General features: G+C 34.2%; 1 protein-coding gene across 1 annotated transcript; it reads left to right on the top strand.

Annotated features, from left to right (window-relative positions):
* The first annotated feature begins 20,974 nt into the window (after window positions 1–20,974).
* LOC127705600 (uncharacterized) lies at window positions 20,975–24,164 on the top strand. The gene is made up of 4 exons (XM_052209933.1): window positions 20,975–21,044; window positions 23,031–23,264; window positions 23,529–23,696; window positions 23,950–24,164. The coding sequence occupies exons 1-4, from the start codon at window positions 20,975–20,977 to the stop codon at window positions 24,162–24,164; spliced, it is 687 nt and encodes a 228-aa protein (XP_052065893.1).
* Window positions 24,165–24,476: the final 312 nt, after the last annotated feature.

Raw genomic sequence — 24,476 nt, 5'->3', positions numbered from 1 at the left:
AACAACAACAACAGCAATCAACTGTTATAGTAAGTATTAGTGAGTGGTATATAGGTCCTTACTTTTTAATTGCACTTTCCGTCTTATTTCCTCAAGTGAAAAGAACAGTCCCTCCGAGATAGCCTTGTCATATACTAAAAGTAACCCAGTATGAAAATACTGCTATTGTTTCACAGAGGTTGATTGACACAATTCATTTGCAAAGTTAAGAGAAAATGTGTCATATTCATAGCTCTTGTCTAGTTCGTGTTTTGATCTTTTTATGTTGATCCATGTCGTCAAACTTGCTTTTGGTTTTGTTTTTTTAAAAAAAAAGTCTCATTGGTCACATCTAACATGTCTGCTTGATTAACAGATGCAGATCGTCAGATGTATCAAACTTCAAGTCTATTTATATCACAATAACATAACTATATGTGCAATTTAAGGCAGACTGGTAGACTGACACGACGAACTGTTACATGTTTGATAATATAGCGTCTTTGGTATATGTATACATCGTTGGCTTTCAAAATTCTGATAATGAGCGTTCCCGATGAATGTTTATCACGAAAAGCGCTTTGGGCGTACAAGATATTTATTATAAAGTGTAATTGTTATTAATTACTCATTTGATTTGTTACATTTTAGAAAGAAATGCATGTGTCTGTTTGGTTCTTTCGCTTAGAGTGTTTATATATTTTAAGCAATTTGACTAAAAAAAAGCACTATTCCACTACCAATGATAGTTTTTACAAAAGATAACAACAAGTAATATAAGTAAAATACAAATGAATGCTTAACAAGAAAGAACATCTATCATGAGTTTATATTCAGTTTGTTTACTTGACACTTAAATTTTTATCCAACTCCAATATCCTTAAGAACAATGCATAACAAATTACTTACATCAGATAGTAAGTGGGTTTCCGCCAAAGTAAGTACAGACATTAAGTACAGGGGAAATATTGTTATTTAGATAGTAAGTGGGTTTCCACCAAAGTAAGTACAGACATTAAGTACAGGCACATTATTGTTTTTCCGACAATAAGTGGGTATCCACCAGAATAAGTACATGCACATCCGTGTTATTTAGATAATAAGTGGGTTCCCACCAAAGTATGTACAGACATTAAGTACAGGCACATCAGTGTTATTCAGATAGTAAGTGAGTTCTCACCAAGTAAGAACAGGCACATCAGTGTTATTCAGACAGCAAGTGGGTTTCCATCTAAGTAAGTATAAGCGAAAAAGTGAGTTTCAATCAAGGAAGTACAGACACATGAGCGTTATTTGGAAAGTAAGTGGGTTTCAACCAAAGTAAGTAAAGGCACATCACTGTTATTTAGATAGTATGTAGGTTTCCACCAAAATAAGTACAGACACATCAGTGTTATTTAGATAGTAAGTAGGTTTCCACCAAAATAAGTACAGGCACATCAGTGTTATTTAGATAGGATGTGGGTTTCCACCAAAATAAACACAGGCACATCAGTGTTATTCAGATAGTATGTGTGTTCCACCAAAATAAGTTCAGGTACATCCGTGTTATTTAGATAATAAGTGGGTTCCCACCAAAGTAAGTACAGACATCAAGTACAGTACAAGTACCCGGCCACGTCCACTTGTATCTGTAGTATTTGTATTTTTATCCATCTGATGAGTTAAGCCTCTTTCAATAGTTCAATAGTTCGTTCTTATGTTGTACTGTTACACCACTGTCCCATGTTAGGGGAGGGTTGGGATCCCGCTAACATGTTTAACCCCGCCACATTCTGTATGTATGTGCCTGTCCCAAGTCAGGAGCCTATAATTCAGTGGTTGTCGTTTGTTTATGTGTTATATATTTGTTATTCGTTCATTTTTTGTACATAAATTAGGCCGTTAGTTTTCTTGTTTGAATTGTTTTACATTGTCATTTCGGGGCCTTTTATAGCTGACTGTGCGGTATGGGCTTTGCTCATTGTTTAAGGTCGTACGGTGACCTATAGTTGTTAATTTCTGTGTCATTTGGTCTCTTGTGGAGAGTTGTCTCATTGGCAATCATACCACATCCCCTTTTTTTATATATTATTGATATTCAGACAGTAAGTACAGGCAAATCTGTGTTATCTAAATAGTAAGTGGGTTTCCACCAAAATAAACACAGGCGAACCAGTGTTATTTAGATAGTAAGTTGGTTTCCACCAAAGAAAGTACAGTCACATCAGTGTTATTTAGATAGTAAGTGGGTTTCCACTAAATTAAGCACAGGCACATCAGTTTTATTTAGATAGTATGATGGGATCCGCCAAAATAAGTACAGGCACATCACTGTTATTTAAATAATTAGTTGGTTTCCACCAAAATAAGTACAGGCACATCACTGTTATTTAGATAATAAGTTGGTTTCTACCAAAGAAAGAACAGTCACATCAGTGTTATTTAGATAGTAAGTAGGTTTCCACTAAAATAAGTACAGGCACATGAGTGTTATTTAGATAGGATGTGGGTTTCCACCAAAATAAACACAGGCACATTATTGTTATTCAGATAGTATGTGAGTTCCACCAAAATAAGTACAGTCACATCAGTGTTATTTAGATAGTAAGTAGGTATCCACCAAAGTAAGTACAGTCACATCAGTGTTATTTAGATGATAAGTGGGTTTCCACCAAAGGAAGTACAGACATTAAGTACAGGCACATCAGTGTTATTCGAATAATAAGTTTATAGCAAAAAGGATCAATTTTACAGGAGCACTTAATGTAAGACACAAAGACAAGTCGGTAATTAAAGCTTACATTTGCTTATTATCATGTGTTTGACGATTTATTCTATCAGACAATGCATCTGCCTTTGTTTCTGCGTCCGATGAAATAAATCGACTATATGTAAATCTGTGAAGTTACATGAAGATCTTCTTTACAAGGAATTGAATGGCGATTTTTTCCGAAACGCGCTCATTGGTTAGGAGGCTGGTTGGAACGGATTGTTGGTTTGACGAAAATTTGCCTAAGAAAAGGTACTTGGAAAGTTGCTAATTGACCTAGAAACATTTCAAACATTAACAACAGTAATTGAAATTATACTTAATAACCGACCCTTGACGTTTATTTCTCAAGATTTGACGAATTCGGAACCACTTATTTCAGCTCATCTCTTATACGGACGACGCGTTAATACACTGCCATATCCTCGTGAAGAAGAATTTGTTTTTGCAAATTATTATTTCATGAACATTACGAATTAAGATAAACGTGCAAAAAGACATTTTTGGAATCGATGGAAATCAGAGTACCTCTAACTTCTCTCTGAAAATTTCACCAGAAAACCGGGAATAATAAACGAGGGATTGAAATTTGCAACGTAGTACAAATTCACAAAGAAAAACCGAGAATCGGATGGAAAACTGCAATTGTCGAGGGTTAAAGGAAATGATAGACACATTCGTTCAGCAATTTTACGAACTAAAAACGGAATTACGACTCGCCCCATTGTAAAGTTTTATCCGCTCGAAATCAGTAGAGAGATAGTGGAGAGAGTAAAATACGGAAATGGAACAAGAAACCATACATAGTTACAAAAAAAACTGATGATGGTACAGAACGACCGTTATCTAACCGATGTATGCATCAGCTAAAAGTGCTAAAGACAACTTTAAACGTTTTTACTTGGTTTAGGTAAAGTGAAAAATCATATATGCGTGACAAGATGAATACTGACTGTTATATGAACTGCGTTTAGTTTAATTGTGAAATAACTGTGAAAATGTTAGGCTGGACTTTTAACTTTAATTTGATCTATATATATTGTATTTCATTTTTTTTTAGTACGTGACGTATTATTTTGAGGCTCCGAGAATGTCGAGCAGACCGCGGGATCGGCTACGTCTCGATTGACCGTTGTATATCCTAGGTCGACGTCATACATTTATCGGCAACGTCGCCTTAACAACAAGTAAAACGTCAAACGGAATAGCAGTTATTTGTTATCTGAGTATAAAAAGTCTCCACAGGTTTCCACCAAAGTAAGTACAGACACATCGGTGTTATTCGGATAGCAAGTGTATTTCCACCAAAGTAAGTACAGGCAAATCAGTGTTACCATGGTTCCTTCCGCGACGATTTTTCTTTTTTTTTCTTCTTTTTTTTTTTGTGTAATGTTCTTTTCATCATTATCAATCTTTGATGCATTGATGTTTATAATTCAGTCAGATTATTTGTATATATGCCGACTTGTAGACTGGCCGACACGTGGGGCCTTTTTTCCTTCGGTGTAACAATTAGAAATAAACAATACATCGTAAAATCGGTAGAATTTGATTTATAAAATACGCTTCCCTCTATTTTTTTTTTACAATGTTTCAATTTTTTAAACATGGATCCAATCATCGATTGAATTACATGATTTTAAAGTAAATTTCTGAAATGATTTATAAGTTTTACTCCCGTGATAATTAAACAGATCTTCTTTCGTAAGGTGGTACATAACACTACAGGGAGATAACTCTGTAAACATCAGCTGAACGTTTTAATCAAGTTCTATTGTTAAGGAAGTATTAAGCTTCTCAATTATCAAAATTAGGGTTTGTTAAACTGCTATATATCCAGTGAAATTTTTCCGATAAAGTGTGTGGTTCAAGTTTTTTGAAATTTTTGTCAAAGGGTCAAAGGGTCAAAGTAAATATTTTGTCAAAATTTTATGAAAATTAAACGAGCCAAATTAATTTTAGTCAAGGTGTTTGGTACCACCTTAAATGAATAATAAGTGTAAGTACGTCCGTTCGTCTTTAAGTAAGTTGGTTTCCACAAAAGATAGCTCTCTGCTGCATGCTGCGTGTTCTTTGACCTGTAATTGTGTCATATATTCCGTTAATCGCATTTAAGTCCGCCTACTACATGTTTCTTCCTGTGTCTGTCAATCGTTTCGTCTGTCATTTTCCCCGTCATGTGTAACGAAATTATAAAATCTGTATTGAGGTCAATATTCAAATTGGACTCGCTTTTTCTGGTATAATTGACAGTTTGGTTCCACACCTTATCCTCTCGTAATTTTGAAGGTAAAAACTATTCGCATCTGTAAAGGGAAGTTATTATGGTTGGTTATCTTTTCTAGGACTATCAAACTAATATCTATAATTAAATGATTATTTTGTCCATGCCTTTGTAAATTTTCGATAAATGACGGGACCAGTCACAAGCAATCTTCTCATCAATTAATCATCGCCCCTTTATTGTTTGAACAATTTTCTAACCCGAATTCCAACGGAAAATTCCAGAAGTGAGGTGAAAATATCTTGTTGTGCAGTAAGAATTTGTACATTGGACTTTGGTATCATCAAGCTCTAGAAATATACAAAATAAATGAGCTTTCGCTTGATAATTGTGCAGTGGCAAATATTTCATCATGTGACATATTCACGATAAAATGATACAGAAATGTCGAAAGTTGTCAAAGTAGATGGAACTGTTTAAGTGTGTAAAAACAAATATACCCCCTGAAATTGTCAAATGTCAAAGCATTGATATAAAATAATACATGTACTATATTGCAGCTTTACATAGACTTCTTATAGCATAAATAACGCGCCATGATAATAACATACGATGTCGATTTTATTTGTGATTATTTAATCATGCACTTCCAACAACGAATTTATTTAAATCTATTAAATATTCAATAAATAAAATATTGTAAAAGTGGTGTTAATCTTCTGGATTTTGCGAGATTATTTCAAAATAACAACATAACACAGATTATGAAAAGAACAGACTTAAACTTTGTCAACCTTGTGGAAATTGTTACAGGTATCAATTTTTGTCCAATGAGACAGGCATCACTTCCGCTAAATTTCTGACCAAAGAAGATCCAAATTGTTGAAAGAATTAATAGTACATTTTTATTTGATTACAAAACAAGTCAACAGTCATTTAATTGCACTTGCCAATTGCACCCCCTTTTTACACTTCCAAAATGTGAAAGGGAGGGCACAAACCATATTTCGTTGTTTAGTTTTGTTCGTTTGACACAGGTATGTTTTTTTTTCTTGGTGTGGTGGGGTATAATTGAATGCAGGGGGCGTAGGAGCCAGTAAAGGGGACCGTACCCGCTTCAAATACTTGCAAAAGTGACTAGCAAACTATATAACCCCCCCCTCCCCACACACACACACACACACACACACACTTTTGGCAATTTATTTGTTCTAAAAAAATATAAAATCACTAGGAAAGAGGACATTAAGTTATACCTAGACTATTATTATAAAAAATATAAATAAAGGTCTTCTTATTGGCTTGTCACTTTAAGAATCCTCCTCCCCAACTTTTCAATCTTCTCCTACGTCACTGATATGTACAAAAGAAATAAGCAAAATGTCGTACAAGTCAGATACAAAACAAAATCAACAAAAAGAACGGGATGGTAACAACCGTTACCGTATAGTTATTCTGCACGAGTAGTCAGGTGAAGATCGAGGCGATAGCCGAGAGCCTTGACCTGACTACAAGTGCAGAGAAACTATGCGGCTAGTTGTTACCATCCCGTTTCTTTTGTTAATTTTGTTTTTTTGTTACCTTTGTTCTTTATCTAGTACATATTCAAAGCATTTTTGATTAGAATTGATGACACTTAATTTCAGTATGCCAATTAATATCATATAGCTCACTTTCAAAATCATCCCAAAGTAACTAACAGGTAGTACGGAGCTAAATGTTTAAATCACTCTTATTATGCTTGTCTTTATAATTAACGCATATACTATCAGTCGCTTTACCAAAAAACTGACAGCAGTGTGTATAAATGGCCGTTTATAGTATTTATCATTTTTTATTGTATCCTTTAAGGATGTTCGCTACTCTGTTTCAAAATAACAAGCTTTTTAAAAGACTGTTATAAATTTATAGTATATAAATAAAGGAACCAAAAAAGCAGAAGAAAATGAAGGGTCCGTGTGCTTGTTTTTTAGATATAAGCCATTGAAAATTTGGCGGGAAATGATTCTCTCTAGATTTTTCATACTTTTAACATTGTCCGCTTTCCTCTTTTAAATATGAAAAAATAACAAGGATTTTATAAGACTTTCAAATATGGCTTTTAAAACTATATAAAATAAAATTACGAAAAGAAAAGTAGGGATTAGTGGACAAAATTATTTAATGGCAAAACATGGATTAAACCAGAGGATTCCGAAAAAACAATATAATACAAACGTGACTAAAAATAAAAACGTAGTACGAACGTAGAAAAGCGCAGTAAAACATAGAAGGAACGTAGAAATACGTATAAGAAACGTACCTGATACGTAATAAAACGTATTTGATTCTAATCACTAGGTGTTATTACGTTTTAGTACGTATTTTTGTACGTTGTATAACGCTTCATGGTACGCATTACGAGGTTTGATTACGTTATTCTAGGCGTTATTATAGGCATTATTACGTGCCGATGCGTATTGCTACGCATGTTTACCTTCTACGTATAATCAAACCATGTCAGAATTAATATTTTGTGTTTGTTCATTTGTATCACTTGTATTAGTTACTTCATTATCAGGACTAACTTTGTCGCCTCTCTGTCTTTTCTGAATTTTATGAACAGATATATCATGTTAAGGAGGGGTATTTGCGAAAAATACCAGTCGAGAGAATGTTAAATTTCGCGAGCCGTAAGGCGAGGGAAATTCATTCTCAAGACTGGTATTTTTTGCAAATACCCCTCAAGAACATGATATATCTGTTTAATTACACCGAATGTTAACGTTCAAAAACGCATTGATGATCGTGACGTTACAAGCGTCCAGTCGGATAGAGTATTTTTTGGCAAATACCATGGCATAGAGGGTAAAAAAGGCATATCCTTTTTGCATACACCCCGGCGGCGTTAAAAAATGAACGATATTCATTTGATAACAGTAAATTAGTGAAAAATACACTGGATATTAACCAATCAAAACCCAGGAATCTTACATAAGGTGTAATTATTTAAGAAATAATTCTTTCATGCCATACTTTATGCTCATTTTAATATGGGTAGGCATTATATCTGTCAATATTTTACACCTCGCTATTGCTCGATATAAAGATATTGACAAATAAAATGCCTACCCATGTTAAAATGAGCAATAAAGCATCATGATGGTATGATAGAATTATTTCGATTTTGATAGCAAAAATTAGAACTTTTGTACCTCGAAGCGGACCTATAATACACGTTCGAAAGGCAGCCATTTTGATTTGATGAACCAAAAACGTTATAGAAAATCAACAGTTTCACGATAAAAAAATTAACATATATATGTAAACTTACTTTTAGAATGATTTTAATTAATTTCCTAGCAAGCAACACCAACAAAAAGATCCATTTCGATCTTCGGCGTTGTTCAAAATACAATTGACGTTTCAATTTCAATTGTGACGTCAATCACGTGCAGCCCATATTTTATTGTAATTAGAGCATGGCTTTGTTTCCAAAGCAAAAGAAAAACGTCATATTAGAATAATTAATGACGCCGTTTCATAGGTCAATGATCACATCGTAGTGACACGTGATACTGCGTAGAATAAACGTGCAAAACCGTAGGAAAACGTGCGAAAACGTACTTCAGCCGTAGTGAACCGAATTAGAAACGTACTGAACCCGGCCTTGTAATACGTAGTAAAACGTAGTTTATACGTAATGAAACGTATTAAAACCTACTAGAACGTGCCCCGTGTATTCATAGAAAAACCTAACAAACCGTAACGAAACGTAACAATACGTAGAAGAACGTTCCAAAACGTGGCATAAACCTAGTAAAACGTACGGACCTTTAAAAAATGACAAAAAATGACAAAAAATTACATGAAACGTAGCATTTCTAAACGTGACAGTGTGACTGGGGCTTTACAAATGGTAGTATTATAAATGTTATATCCTTGCCTTTAACTTTCATTGAACAATTAGAATTCATATTATTCTAACGGTTGATACAATTCAGTTAGGGGATGCTAATCTGATATTCGTGGGAGGGAGATGGGAGTATAAAAATGAATAATCTGGCCTGGCAATAGCTTATAAAAATAACTTTGCCTATGACATGATTAAAATGAATATTATATCCCCCAAAATACAGGACAATGCAAGAAATGGTGAGGAAATGAAAATCAATGATTGGGCGGCGAAGCCTCGAAACATAAATAATACGGCTACGCAAAACTTGAAAAAGAATATTCAACCGAGGGAAATTCCCCCTCCTCTGCAAGAAGTAGGTCGTTGTGCACGCGACGGAAAAGACGGCATTACTGTCTGTTACTACTGTACAAGATGTCTGCATGAAAATATCACATCATCAGATGTTGCGGATATATATATATGGTAAAAAGCACATCGTGTGTACGAGGAGCTACTCTTATAAATTCTGCAATTCCTGGATTGACCTCAGTGATTCATATTGTAAATTCAAAGAGCTGTTACAATTATTTCGATTGGCAGTTTCAGAATCTAAAGAATTGTGGGTAATTTAATTGTTCGTACTCCAAAATGAAAATAACGTCACGTCATTGGTTGACTTTTCATTATTTAGGACGTATTTAACCAATCACGACGTTTTGGTGTACACTTTTGAAAATATTACACAGAGCGCATTAGATTCTGAAAAGGCGAATTAAAATTTATTTTTCACTATATTGCTGGGTATTTACTTTAATTATTCTTCACTTAGTTTATTTATTTGTATTTACATTGTATCATAGATCAAATTTATTTGTTCAGTTTATGTTAACTGGTGTTAATATGTCTTTTGATTGAGTTAAGCCATTTCAATTGATAATTTATAGTGTGTCTTTCTATGTTGTGATGTTACACTATTGTTTCAGATAAGGGTGAAGGTTTGGTACCATTAAAACGTTTAAACCCGCTGCAATTGTTTGTACCTGTCCTAAGTCAGGAATCTGATGTTCAGTACTGTAGTTGTCGTTTGTTGATGTGGTTCATAAGTGTTTCTCGTTTCTCTTTTTTTTATATAGATTAAACCGTTGGTTTTCCCGTTTGAATGGTTTTACACTAGTAATTTTTGGGGCCCTTTATAGCTTGCTGTTCGGTGTGAGCCAAGGCTCCGTGTTGAAGACCGTACTTTGACCAATAATGGTTTACTTTTATAAATTTCGACTTGGAGTGACCCTCAATTATAATCAACAAAAAGTACAAATAATCTTAAGTGTCATTATTTACCAGCAACATTGCATTTAAAGTCTGCGTACAAAAAGGATGAGGTGCAAAATTGTCGATTTTCTTTACCGATACAAAAATTCATTTCGCCTACGTTATAGCGTAGAAACGTCACGTTCCGTAATATAGCGTTACTGATGTAAACAAGATTTCCACAATTCCGACTGCAAGGGATTTCCTCCTGTTAATGTGAGTTTCCGTGCAGTGTACAAGTAATTAGAGTATGTAACTTGTTTATTTTATCAAGTTTTACCATTTGTTATACATTTTTCGTATTTGAGCATCCTGACAGTATCCATGTCGTGCACCATTGAAGCTAATGGAAGGCGAGCTGACGAGTGACAACAGAAAAAAAATAAAAATGAAAATAAGTCACTGAGGTCAGGGCTGAACTAGTGAAAACCCATACCATGCCGTGCAAAAATTTCAGGTAACACACCTATCTTGCTCGGATATTAGGGACAACCCTCTACCTTTCAAAGTAAACAGTCAAAACCCCTGCCAAGCGAAGATAACTGGTAAATCTTCTGTCATGAGGAGATGTTAGGTAAAACCCCTACCATGCAGAGAAAACAGGCAGTAAAAATCAAATCCCTGCCTTACACACTTGTGTCAACGTGATGATCGTAACTAAAATTACGATCATTTCAATATGGCGGACACATATTCAGGTAAATTTTTCCACTTTACAGCTTATTTTCAGATTTGTTTTATGTCAAGAAACATCTTTATAAGCATTGCCATTGAATTTTTTTTTTCCCTAAATGATGAAAAAGCAACCAGAAGGACGAAAAACGAGATCCAAAAAAAAAAAAACACGATGATGATCGTAACTTTTATTTATTTTTACAAGGCCGTAACTACCATTGAGGCAAGTGAGGCAATTGCCTCACTAAAATTTCGACACTGAATTTTTTTGTTTTTTTTTTTGTATTTGTTTATGGGCATTAAATACGAAATAAAGTCATCTGTTTTCCTGTTTTCCCCAACTTTATACGTTCTCTTTACAGATAAACAAAATATAAATAATATGAAACCTGCATGGATTAGTTCCTCTCCATGTTTCTTTTACCTTAAAATTTGCATGAACATCCGATAATCCAATTTTGACATTATTGCGGGACGATAGGACATTTCAAACGGTCAAAACAAGATTTCGTGTTTTTTAATTCGGGACTACGGGATTTCGTGTCTTTTAATTCGAGATTTCGGGATCGGAACCTTCCTATCCCTTCATTATTCGATTGTCGACCTAAAATATCTTACCACTGACTATTTCCAGAAATAATCTGAAATCACGGACCTACATGTAAACGGCGAAAACTCCAGTCCAATTTCCCCGTATCCATAAAACAAACCTAAAAATCAATATTCCTAGAATAACATAAAACGATATACTAGTTATATCCAATTTGCCGTATCCATAACATTAAAAGGTAGCATGTGGCAAAAATAAAAAAAAATTAAAATAATATTCCTAAAATAACATAAAATGACATAGAGGGTACCACCATACCTCAGTGAATTCAGATGAAAAGGATATGATTATCTGATATTATACGATGTGTTCTTCTGCCTTTATTAACTCTCCCAGTGACGAGTTTTTGCTTTAAACGTTCTTTTTCTGCCATGAGACGACCGAAAACTTGGGAAAGAGCATGCATGCATGAGTGTAGTCCAAATAATTATGACGTATTGAAAGGCTATTATATTTTTTTTTGAGACGAAAGCGTCCTAGACAAAAACACAAAATAGCTTTTCAAGACGTCATAATTATTTGGGCTAGCATGAGTGACGAGAGACTGTGCGGTCTTGCCATGCGTCATATGTTCATCGCGATAAGGATGTTAGAAGACCAAATATTCTGAAACGATTTGACGAAACCGGCCATATTACTATTTCTATTATTATATAGGATGTAGTTTTAACATTTATTTTTCAGTATACAAACCAGCCACAAGCAATGGTCGTTGAAGATAAAAGACCAACTAATTGGTGTGTTCCCGCCGTTTTTGCATGTTGTTGCTTTTGGCCCATTGGATTATGTGCACTTGTGGCGGCAAACGATGTAAGTATTTATTACTCATGATAAGGGGAACGACTGTTTAATTTTTGGGTGGGTTGGGGTGGGGGAGGAGGATTTTGAAAATATCCTGACCTGGTTAGAGTTTAAAATAAATGATTTTGCCCAATCACAGGATGACATGAAATAGTAAGCATGTGTAGCAACAAATGCTAGTGAAATATCAATAAGGAACAAAATCCGCCTGGCCAATTGGTCGTATTGTTAAGCATCCGACATATGCGTTAAAGTTGAAGTTGTTGAATTCCCGAATAAACTAGTCATTACAAGTATTCAAATTAAAAATGTCGTTTCTATTCCTGAATAGGTAAAAATGAATTACCTGTGCCATAAAATGGTTATTCTAAACCTTAAAAAGACAAAATGGGCTAAGACAGAAGCTTAAACACACTTTTTCAAGGATGTTCATTCAAACATGCAAAACATAGGCATATAAATACTTGATATATACACACATAAACAAATGACCACCCCACAATGCTTTCTCGCGGAGGAACGTGTATTCTGACGGAAAAAAAAACGTCACTACCGCTTTGCATTGCTATAAAAAAATTTCAGGTATGTATGTTACATATTATTTGATTATTTTCATTTACAGCTTGCTATGTTGTCAAATGTGCTGGTTTTTCTTTTTCGTTTTAGTTATACACAAATCTTATATTACCTTTTTGATTATGATACCAAAATTGAAATAAAATTCTGACGTCGAAGAGTAACAAACAAAAGTCATGGAAACAAAATGACTAGATCGACCAATATTCCATTAATTATAACGCATAAATCTACAGACTTAACAACACTTACGTATACATTAAAGGACTGACCATTGGAAAGGAAAATATTTAAAACAGCGATATCATTCTTTTTTCCAGTTTTTGAATTGACTTCGCTCGTTTTTATTTTATTCTATTCTATTATTTAATGAATGGCTATTATTTGTTTTGAATTTATTGAACCATAAAATTATTTTTTGACTCTTCACATTTTACATAATCCGCAAATTTATTGAACCATAAAATTAATTTTTGACTCTTCACATTGAATAATCCGCGAAGCAAAAATTAATTTTATGGTTCAATAAATTCAAAATAAATAATAGCCATTCATTATAAATAAATTTCTATCAAAAATAAGGCTCAAAGAGCTTTTTATATTATTTATATTAACAATAACAACGTACACACATGTTGGCGTATGAATACACAACGTCAGAGTGGGCGTGTCGCCGTAAAAATTGACAACATTGAAAATAAAGGTAATACTTTTAACCAATCAGAAGACAGTAAATACACCAAATTTATTTATATACAAATGTGTACATCTCATTTTCAAATGTGCATGGTCTGTCGTAAATAAGTACGATTCCTGGTATCCGCTTTATGTATTATATAACGGATAAGAAGCTAGGCATTCACATTTCTCTATATCTTAACCTGATCGGTCACTGCTTGAACTACTGCATTATTTATAGTTTATTGAATACAATGTTAACGGTGATGCTGATTCTTTAAAACCGGAAATACGTTAATGAGACAAGTGAGACAGAAGACTTTCGAAATTGTATCACAATGATTATGTAACTACATCACAAGATTGTTCAATGACGCGTCGTTAACGCAAATTGATCCCAGGGTCAACCGTTGAAACTCATTCATATATAATATAAACACTACTCGAGACTGGTGGATGTGCAGATGTTTTTCAATTTGTATCAGCGGAATAAAAAAGGTACGCGGAAGTACTTTCAAAATAAATCAGTTAAGAAAAAGCAATTAAAAAGGCTTTTATTGGATATCTGTGAAACTGATGATCACGGATATGTTCCAATTGTAGTTACCAAAGCCCCGTCGTCTTTTTCTAGATTGTGACAACACAGAATTAGACTTATCACCGAATTTGTAATTAGCATGATAGACGATAAGTCTAATTCGGGCTTTGATTACGTCACATTGGGTGCCTTATGTGGAGTAGAATATGATATACCCGCCCGAAAAATATGAGACCTGCCCTGATTTTCTAAAGGGGTCATATATTGCTATGTCTTGGTTTGTGGATTGACATTGCATTTTATGTTTAAACGTAGGAAGATAAATTTGTAAATTTTTAATCTTCTCTTAATGTATAAATGAATTTCAACGAGTATTTGAAATTTCTAGTAGCATATGAAAACTTTTTATATTATCTGAGTATTCGTTTTACATTATAGCATATATTTTTACTCTAAAAAGAATGACAGTGTCTCATATGACTTAAAGGCAGGGATCTAATTTGGTTTTAAACTTAAGATTTTATATTGTGTATGATAACGTATATTAGATTGTAACACTATAATAAACTATTTACATACTTACTTTCTTACTTTTATTTTCGTTGTAGGCAAACAAAGCAGCGGACGCAGGCGATTATGTCTTCGCAAATTCAAGAGCTAGAAGTGCCAGAAATTTTGTCATTGCTTCGTTTGTGTTGGGAATAATTTGTTACATCATGGCTGTTGCAGTGCGATCGAGTGATCATGAATAGTTATCAGACAAATGCTACCGATGATATATTCGACTTTCACATTCATTATCAAAAGTTATAAAGTACCACGTGACATTTTGTGAAAAGTAGATAAACATTCCATTACAGTGGTCCGGTTAGCTATAATCATATCTCTGGAATAATTTTGATTATGGTTGAAGATATCCGTACCAAATCGTTTATTATAATCTGGTCTTCCCAGACAATTTTCGTTAGTTTTCCTTAAAGTAAATAAGTTCTTTTTGGTGCATTTCGTACCTAAAGATATACAGTATAGGCATCAGAATAAGTTAAAATGTAGTATTAAATAGTGTATACTGTTTAACTGCATATATAAATACACTTCGTTTAAAAATTCTACTGAACGTTAATTATCTAGCATCAGGTACAATATGTTAACATGTGCCTCTTGTTCTGACATAAATGGCTTGGTCAAGTTTCTGTTGTCCATCAATATTTAAAGGTGTCTCCTTTTTATCAGGTTTTGTTTGAATTTCTCCACACCTGTTCTTTTGAAAAAGAGTATACATTGTACAAAACATGTATATATTATTAAAGGTGATCTGTGATACTAGTAGATACTTTTTTTTATTATAAATTGCATTAACTATATATAGATTTTGAATTTTTCTCGAAACAAGTCACACCTTTTTTTATTTCACATATAAATGAACAGCGTTTTGCATGTTATTCAGATTGAATATGACGAAACAAAATCATTGAACTAGTAAGGAACGACAACGCTTCTACAAATTGAAGACAACTCACGATCCCATAAAAGACAAAATAATACTAATTTTATTAGATAATATAATGGCTGCCAATCGGGTAAAAAGAAAGCATTCAGTCCGAAGACTCAGTCTGGATAGTTGAACTTGTACCCGGAAAAAATATAAAAGTAAAAGGAAACTATATACCTTACAGTTTATGCATAATTTCAGAATTTTTTTTTGGAAAAGTACTGTCTTGTCTCAAACGGAAGTTCATGCATTGTAATTGTTTCACCAAGATTTTATATAGAATTATGAATATTTTTATAAAATAACTTTAAAACAATGTTGATATTGTTACTTTCTCCTAAAAAAATTATAGATAAAAGTATTAACAACAGCTTGATTCATTTTTCTATTATTTCTTTGAATTAACGTACCAAATGCATTCTGGGTAATATTTTTGAAATTCTTAATCAAAACGTGTTGATTGGTCAAAATACCTGACTAACAATTACAGCACACCATATGCGTACTTCGACTACACTGGACTCTTCGTTGGGCTTAAATAATTAAAACTATATTGGAAGACCAAAATCGATAACAAACTTGTAGAACATTGAAAACCAAAACTTCGAACAAGCTGAGTGTGATTAACAAAATACTCAATAATGGAAAATCAACCAATTATACGTGAACAACTGGATTCTGAAAAGACGAATCATGAGGATTAGCGTTTCTTTCCGATAAGTGTGGATATGATTTTAATTAAAGGAACAAGTAAAAGTTATTTGCTATCAATGCGTGTAATAACCGACATACAAATGTGTTTATATAAACACGAGGATCTTTGAGGTGCCTGATGGGGGGTCTCATCACGGTTCACGAGTTGATTTTTTTGTCAATCACGATTCACAGAAAATACATTTCCATGGTCACGGATCACGAAAATATAAAAAAAAATAAATCTGTAGAAAAACGGATCACGATAGCGAAAATGCGCCATCACGAAGAACGAAAATAACCCATCAGGCCCCTCATCTTTACATCCAATAGATTTGTAGCCAACGATCCGAGGCCAACATTGTCTCAATAAATTACAATCTTACGTTTGTAGAAGGAGGATAAGAGTTGCATTACGTATATTGCTTTTTAAACAACAATTTAGAAGACATTCAAACATAAATTAAGAAGACTCGATTGTTGCATGAAAGGTTTTTACTGTGTCATTTGTGACGTCAGCATAATGTCATACTTATGCACAGGGGTTTGTTACAATTTGCCGGGTTTACTATCCATACGAACCCCGAAGAAACCACAAGGGAGGAAGCTCATTTGCGACAAAGCTTCAAATTATCGTTTCAAAATTTTTCTAAGACTTTCACTTACTTTGTTACCTGAATAAATCTGTTCCCACTTGAATTATCTTTTCAATGACATATATGTTTATCCTTAAGTAACCTCTATAACCATTGTAATCATTAAACAAACTCGAGCATATTGTTTTTCTTTAATTGTTTAACATTTAATACCGATATAACATGTTACTTTTATTATTCTTCCCTTAGTTTATTTATTTTGTATTTACATTGTATCATAGGTCAAATTTATTTGTTCAGTGTATGTTCAATGGTGTTAATATGTCCTTTGATTAAGTTAAGCTATTTCAGTTGATATTTTATAGTGTGTCTTTCTATGTTGTGATATTACACTATTGTTTCAGAAAAAAGGTGAAGGTTTGGTACCATTAAAACGTTTAAATCCGCTGCATTTGTTTGCACCTGTCCTAAGTCAGGAATCTGATGTTCAGTAGTTGTCGTTTGTTGATGTGGTTCATAAGTGTTTCTCGTTTTTTATATAGATTAGACCGTTGGTTTTCCCGTTTGAATGGTTTTACACTAGTAATTTTTTGGGCCCTTTATAGCTTACTGTTCGGTGTGAGCCAATGCTCCGTGTTGAAGACCGTACTGTTACCTATAATGGTTTACTTTTATAAATTTTGACTTGGATGGAGAGTTGTCTCATTGGCACTCATACCACATCTTCTTATATCTATTGACATTTCTGGAATAGAATGAATCGACGCCCTACATTTGAAAATGAAAGTACTAAAGCGACACCTCCCGGAAAATATATTTTCGGAACTCTCGGGATTTTACCACAATATGAGGACGATACACAGTGTGTACCTAATGGAGTGAATTTGGAGGGAAATATAAATGTGCATAGCCACTGACAGTACAGAATATGAGTAAAAACTTATTTGGTTCCTGGTAAGATAAACAAATTATTTGTGTTAGTCTTGTTTATAATGATGAAAAAAGTAAATAACAAAATCTGAATGTTGTTTTATATGACCCTTATCTTAGGATGTGAGATTATGGGGTAAAAAATAGTTGGATCAATTGATGTTGGATAATTCCTGCATATTTGCTTACTTGACTAGAAGAGAGACAAAATATACCAAAAGGGACCATCAAACTCAAACGTGGGAAAGAAACTGACAAAGCCATGACAGAGACAGATTTATTTAAGCATTGATGCTTGTTTTTTAATCCTAATTGTGAATGTGTTTATAAAATATACTTGTATTACTCATAATAAAATATTGTTTACATCAAGCCATGGCAAGAAATGAAAAAACGACGAAAAGGCATACAGCAATACACAACCCCAAAAAAATTTAAAAAATGAACAATACAAACCCCACAAAAAAAAACGAAGTAATCTCAGGTGCTCTGGAAGGGTAATCAGATCCTGCTCCACATGTGACACCCGTCGTAGAATAGCACGACATGTACCGGTACAAAAATATACCATCATGGAGAACTATATTTAGTACATGTATTTTGTTGGCGTTATTTTTATACAAGCCTTTGATTTTCGTTGTTAGTATTGTCTGCCTTTTTTTCTTTAATATTGTTAGGTCATTCAAGCAACATCAAAAGATTGGTTTAGGATAAATAAGGTTTTTTATCATGTATGATGTTTTTCATACAGAAAATCATTGTAGGATTACAAACATGCGTCATCTTTTTCCCCTTATCCTCATACTATTTGGATTAAATTTTTATGCCTTCAACATCTTTTGCTCTAAATCGGCTGTCTTTATATTGATTTTAAGATTTTTTATTGTTCCTGCATTGCGGTCAAATACATAGGCCGATACTAAAGTAATACAAGCATTGCTTTATTTTTAACAGCATTTTGTTGTCATTCTATTCTTTATCTACATGTTGTCTAGTTTGTCCTTGCAAGTATTGCATATCCATTCATCCGGTAGTTCATCCAAATCTTCTACTTGAATGTAATCCGCATGATACCAGGTATCACATCCATCACACCCAACTACATTCCAAGAGCATTCTTTCCTGCACACACCACACGGGTACTTACACACCGATTTCTTACTTTTCTTCTTTGCTCCTACTTTCACTTTTTCAATATCTTCAACAGTATTTTCTTCGTCCTTATCTAAAGCTGAAGGGTTTGACATATTAGCTGAGTTTAATATACACTGTTTCAAAATTGTTGATATTTGCGTTTTGGTTTTGTAATTCCTGGCTGTAATTCCGTACGCTATACATAATTAGTGGAGTTCTCCTTTTGTGAAATTAATGAGGTAGTCTTCGGTTTTCATGACTTCGTATTGCAGCCTTTTATGGGACATCTCTTTATGTTCTGTTGTATCCTCTTTAATAGCATCAACATTAAAGATACTACCAACCTTACGTCCTTTACCCCTCATTTTTATCTGTTTTCTGTGAGCCTCTGTTTTTGTTGTTTGAACTTCTTTCAAATATGTTTTCCTTAACTGACCTAATGACATTATACATTATTTTGACAAGACCTCAGAAAGCAGTTTTTTACACGTATCGCCCGGTGTCGTGGGATTAAATAGTTTGCTAAAAGTACACAATATAACATTGTCAGTTCTTAACTGAGTTTGCATGTACATATCATAACTAGCGCCATGAACGTTAAGATTAGAAGTTGTTTCTAGCTGGCGAACTTTTTTATTCAGCATCATAAAAAAGATTTGCGCTTCGTCGGTGATGTTGGTCAACCCACTCCTCACGTTTTGTTTCCGTCTTGTTTCAAGTAACGATCCTTTGTCAGTAGAGTGTTCAGCCAAAAAACTCTTGCTGTCAACAACCTGCTGCAAACACTTCAATTCGCATTTAAGTTCTCGGACTGTATCAGTTTTGTTAGGTTTATATAATAATTCTGATATTGCCGACACCTTTTTCTTTCTAATTTGTGAAATACATCACCCCCTCAATATATCTTATTTTCCCCCTTCCTCCATCTGATTCGGGAAATTCTTGTCCCCTTTCGGTCTGAGCTGTCTCCACTGCCTTTTCTCTCAAAGGCGCTGCAGTTGATTCTAAAACGCAGTTTCTGATAGCAGAAGCCAATTTGAATACTATATTTTTTCTGGCTACTGGATCAGAACCAAAGACTGTGCTCAATTTCTTTAGTTAATCACCTGACATGATAACATGTACTGCTTTGTAGAAATTCGACACGGTCTTATTTTTTCTGTAACTGAGCCTTCCTTATTCTTGAAAAATATTTCTTTCAGACTGTAGAATGAGTTCCATAAATAGTTGACTAGTTTTTGAGTGTTTTCGGAATTTTTCATAACCGTTATAACTTGCTTTTCCTGTATTTGCTGTTTTGTTTCTCCAATGCTCTTGATATTCTCTAAGATTGCGGAGACTGAAATAGTGTCTGGTAACTTGTACTCGACAGTAGTTTCTTCACTCTCGTCTTCCATCAACTCTACCAAGCCGATCATAGCCTCTGTGTCATCATCAGATAAAGTTTCAGTTATGTCTTCAAATGGAGTAAATAACTCCTCATACTCTTGACTACACGTTTCTAGGACCTCAGGCACATGTTTCTTACAACATGACCAATCCACTTTAGGTAGATATTGTTCTTTGCCATAAAATTCCAGGATATTGCCCGGTGGATTTCTTAAAAGTCTTTTGCTGAAGTTGGTTATATGTAAGCCTTTCTTTGTTGTGCATCGACTTATTGCAACTGCAATTTGACCAAACTGATACATTTGTGTACAATCAATGCTTATTCTGTCCACAGTTAAGCCCTGTGCTTTGTGAACAGTAAGGGCAAATGATAATCGTATTGGATACTGTGTTCTGCGTGCTATATCGATTTTCTTGTTGGCATCATCAACAGTAAAAGAAAAAGGCTTTAATGTCACCCGTCTCTTCAATGATTCGAAATAAACATCAACTGTATCATGAGTTATGGCTCGTACCTAACCGGCTAGTCCATTTACAAGCTCGTCTGATAGATTAACTGTCAGAATAACAGGACATCCTACTTTAACTGCTACTTGTTTTGGTACAGAAACAGAAGCCAGCTTTCCTAAGTCCCCGTCGTCTTCTGCTTCAAAATCTCTCATGTCTCCTGGCAATAAAGATAAGAACCATAAGACTTTTAAGCTCTACTGACTTTTTAGACAATGACTTACAATTACCAGAAGTCCATTACTAGTCTAGTAATGGACATCTGTTATGACTTATTTTTGGATGGTAAATAAATAAAATCAGATTAGTTTCTGGCTACTGTCTTATTTGTAGACATACTGATTCATATTTGAGACGAAACATTAGACATGTATACAAGTACCCTTTATTTGCCATAACAATTTATTCAACATATCGTCTCCAACTAAGAAAAAAACTCAGGAGTTGCTAAAATGCGAAATCAGAAAATGGAACGGAAATATCAAACTGGAAAGAAATGTTTCTTTTTTTGGACAGCCTGTCAAATTATTGCGAACGAAATGATTAACTACATATATCTGGTTACGTATCTACGAAAATACAACCAAAAACGTGTTGATACGGATTCAGTCAGTATGAATATTCATTCCCGTTCCAGTTTTTGAAATCCGTTCCGTTTTTCGATTCAATCTTTTAGTAACACCCAACAATTTCATGTCTCGTGATAATATCAAAATGAGTATATTTCAGAATATTTTCGGCTAAGTATGCTTTTATTGTTGCAGGTTATGTTCAACTGTTTGTGAAAGTACAGACGGTAGAATAACATTTAAAGCCCTGAAAGAGAAATTTGAAGAAGCTACATCTGGTACATCTACCATTTCTGATAAAAAATTGTCCCAAATCGTTTTTAGATTAATATTTCCAAACAAAAAAATATTAAGAGGTAGGTCAGGCGAAGACAGATTTCTTATATATGTAGGCCTTTCATGGAAAGAAAACAGAGATACGAGCTTGGTAGGTCCATGGAGCATTCAGTGTCATCTGAAGTACCAAAGCATGTTGTTTGAACAAACTACAACATCTGTAATTATTTTCATGATGTCAGATATCGTATGCAATGGTAACATCGTAATGAAGGAAATAACATTAAACTTCAAAGGACAATTATGGGAACTGAAAACTCGCGGTCGGATAGTTGTCCTGGAAGACCTGGACACCTGGACATAACTAATACATTTTATTTCACAACAAGCAAACCTTCATGAGATTTTTGAAATCGTCCATAAAATATATGCTGCGTTCACACGTAATTCGAATTCGATTTGCATTAACTAATTCGAATTAGTTTAATCCCCATTCGAAACGTTTAACGTCCAAACGTAAATTCTAATTCGAATTGCAATGCGCGTTAAATTCGCTTTACTGTCGTAACGACGTTAACTTTTAATTCGTATTAACAAAACGCATTTCTAATGCGAATTGGATAATGCGATTTAGCCAATTCGAATCAATTCGAATTAAAAAAGAAGAGTGTGTGAACGCGATTAGCGAATTCGATTCGCATTCGATTCGAATTCAATTCGAATTAAATGTACGTGTGAACGAGGCATAAAATTTGCACTGGAATTGAAACAGAACATAAAACAAAGGTTCCAATTCATATAATATCGGAGAGAATTGCAGAAAAGGGGGGATGAAAATACACAAAATTTTAAAATGAGATCAAAACATGTAAACAAGTGGTTGGCTGGTCATGTATAGGTGATTCATGTCACACATGTATAAACAACTTAAACGCATTTAAGAATGAGGAAACAAACCTGATAGATCTGAATAAAGTTGATGAGGAGGATCTGAAAAAAATTTTAAAACAAGTATTTCCTGGAGCATCTTTTTGATTTTCTCCGTAGCCAGCATAACATTTTAAATTCATCAAAGATTACTTGGGACAAGTCAGTTATAAAAACATGCTTAAGTTTGTGGTCTCGCAGTGTTAACTGTTATGAGCAGTTAGGGGACAGTAATATTTTCAAATTGCCCTCTGGTCGCCAATTAAGAAGATATAAAAGCAGTGTAGAGCAGAAACCTGGGTTAAACAATGATGTACTCAGATGGATGCGAAATACCGCCATACAAGTAAATTTACCCCCTTCTGGCTATCATGGCGGCCTGCTCCACGATGAAGCAAAAATCCAAGAAGATTTGGTATTAAATGTAAAGGGAGAAAGATCTGAACTTGTGGGTTGGATCGATACTGGAAGTGAGGCCGAAAATTTGAGGATTGTAAAGGAAAACAAAGTAGTAGAAAGCTGGCAACAGATGTGTTACAAATAACATTTCTTGGGTACACGGGATTCCGATTTCCGATTGCCCACTTCCAAACAGATGGAGTAAAAGCCTCTGAGCTGTATATCATAATTTGGTATTTGATTTCTCAATTACAGTCGTTGGGGTTCATAGTAGACTTTATAATGCAAGATGGGGGACGACAAAACAGAGAGTTTACGAAGCTTCACTTTACCGGTGAACCCAGAAAGAACTACTTTATGTGCGACATATTGGTACATCCTGGCAGAAAGGTTTATCACTGTCAGGATTTCTCACATAACATGAAAAAATTGCGGAATGCAGTTTTGAGTAGTGGAATTAATACTTACAATACAAGATTGTTAAACAAGAAAAGTAATGTAATAGTTTGGGAGCAGTGGTTAAATGCTGCCCGATGGGACGAACAAACAAATTCGCGAAAAATCCATTATAAGCTTAGTAATTCTCAGCTTCATCCAGATACAGCTGATAAGATGCGCAATCATCTTGCTGAAAAAGTTCTCAACGAGGACATGCTTCAGCTTATGAAGTCATATCAGAACTCATTAATCAATGGTGATGTTTTAAACAGTGCCATTGACTTACTTCAACAGACCAGCAAACTTATAACGGCATTAAGACATCCTCGTCCAGTGACGGATATACACGACTCAAGATTGAACATTCTAAATCATGTTCTAGATTGGTTCAATAACTGGAGAAATGAAATCAAACAAATAAAGAAAACACCAAAGGAACTCGAGAGGATGCTTCCTAGCATTAAATGCTTAGACGATGTTGAAAGCATGATAGTCGTCTTTACAAGAGTGTCCCGAGTCCATATAACAGAATTTAAAGGACGTGGGGGTATATCCTAGTAGGTTTATTTCTGACCGTGCAGAAAATATTTTCTGCCAACAATGGGGATTGTACAATGGTAATTCCACGAATCCGAATTATCATGTATATTGCAACACAATGAACAGCGTAATATTAGGTCAGACCACTAAGTCAAGAGCCCGAAAATCTAACGCAGGGTTACCTACTAATGATCCGTATTCTTTTCATGTTAATGTACCTCTATCAAAGAAAAAGAAAGTTCTATGCCGAATTTAGACTGTTCCAATAGAATACATGTACATTTTTGAATTTTAAGTGAAAGACATTAAACAGAAGTTCTTAAAATTATGAACGAAAAAATTATTATACATGTCATTTAAAAAAAAATAAAAATGAATAATCTGTTTGATTATGATGATGGATAATCACTTAACGTCCAGTGGCAGGTCAGATGCATATTTAACACGGAAGCATGATAATATGAAAATGAATGATTACTAACACCTGGACCACCCCCCCCTTTTTTTTTTTGCATCCGCCACTGTGCTTTGTACTGTTGTCACGCTGAGCCGGATTATAAAGTTCAAG

The sequence above is a fragment of the Mytilus californianus genome, unplaced genomic scaffold, assembly GCF_021869535.1.
Source record: "Mytilus californianus isolate M0D057914Y unplaced genomic scaffold, xbMytCali1.0.p SCAF_6, whole genome shotgun sequence".
Classification (NCBI taxonomy): Eukaryota; Metazoa; Mollusca; class Bivalvia; order Mytilida; family Mytilidae; genus Mytilus; species Mytilus californianus.
Note: the sequence above shows the minus strand (reverse complement) of the source record. Positions and strands in the feature narration are given on the sequence as shown.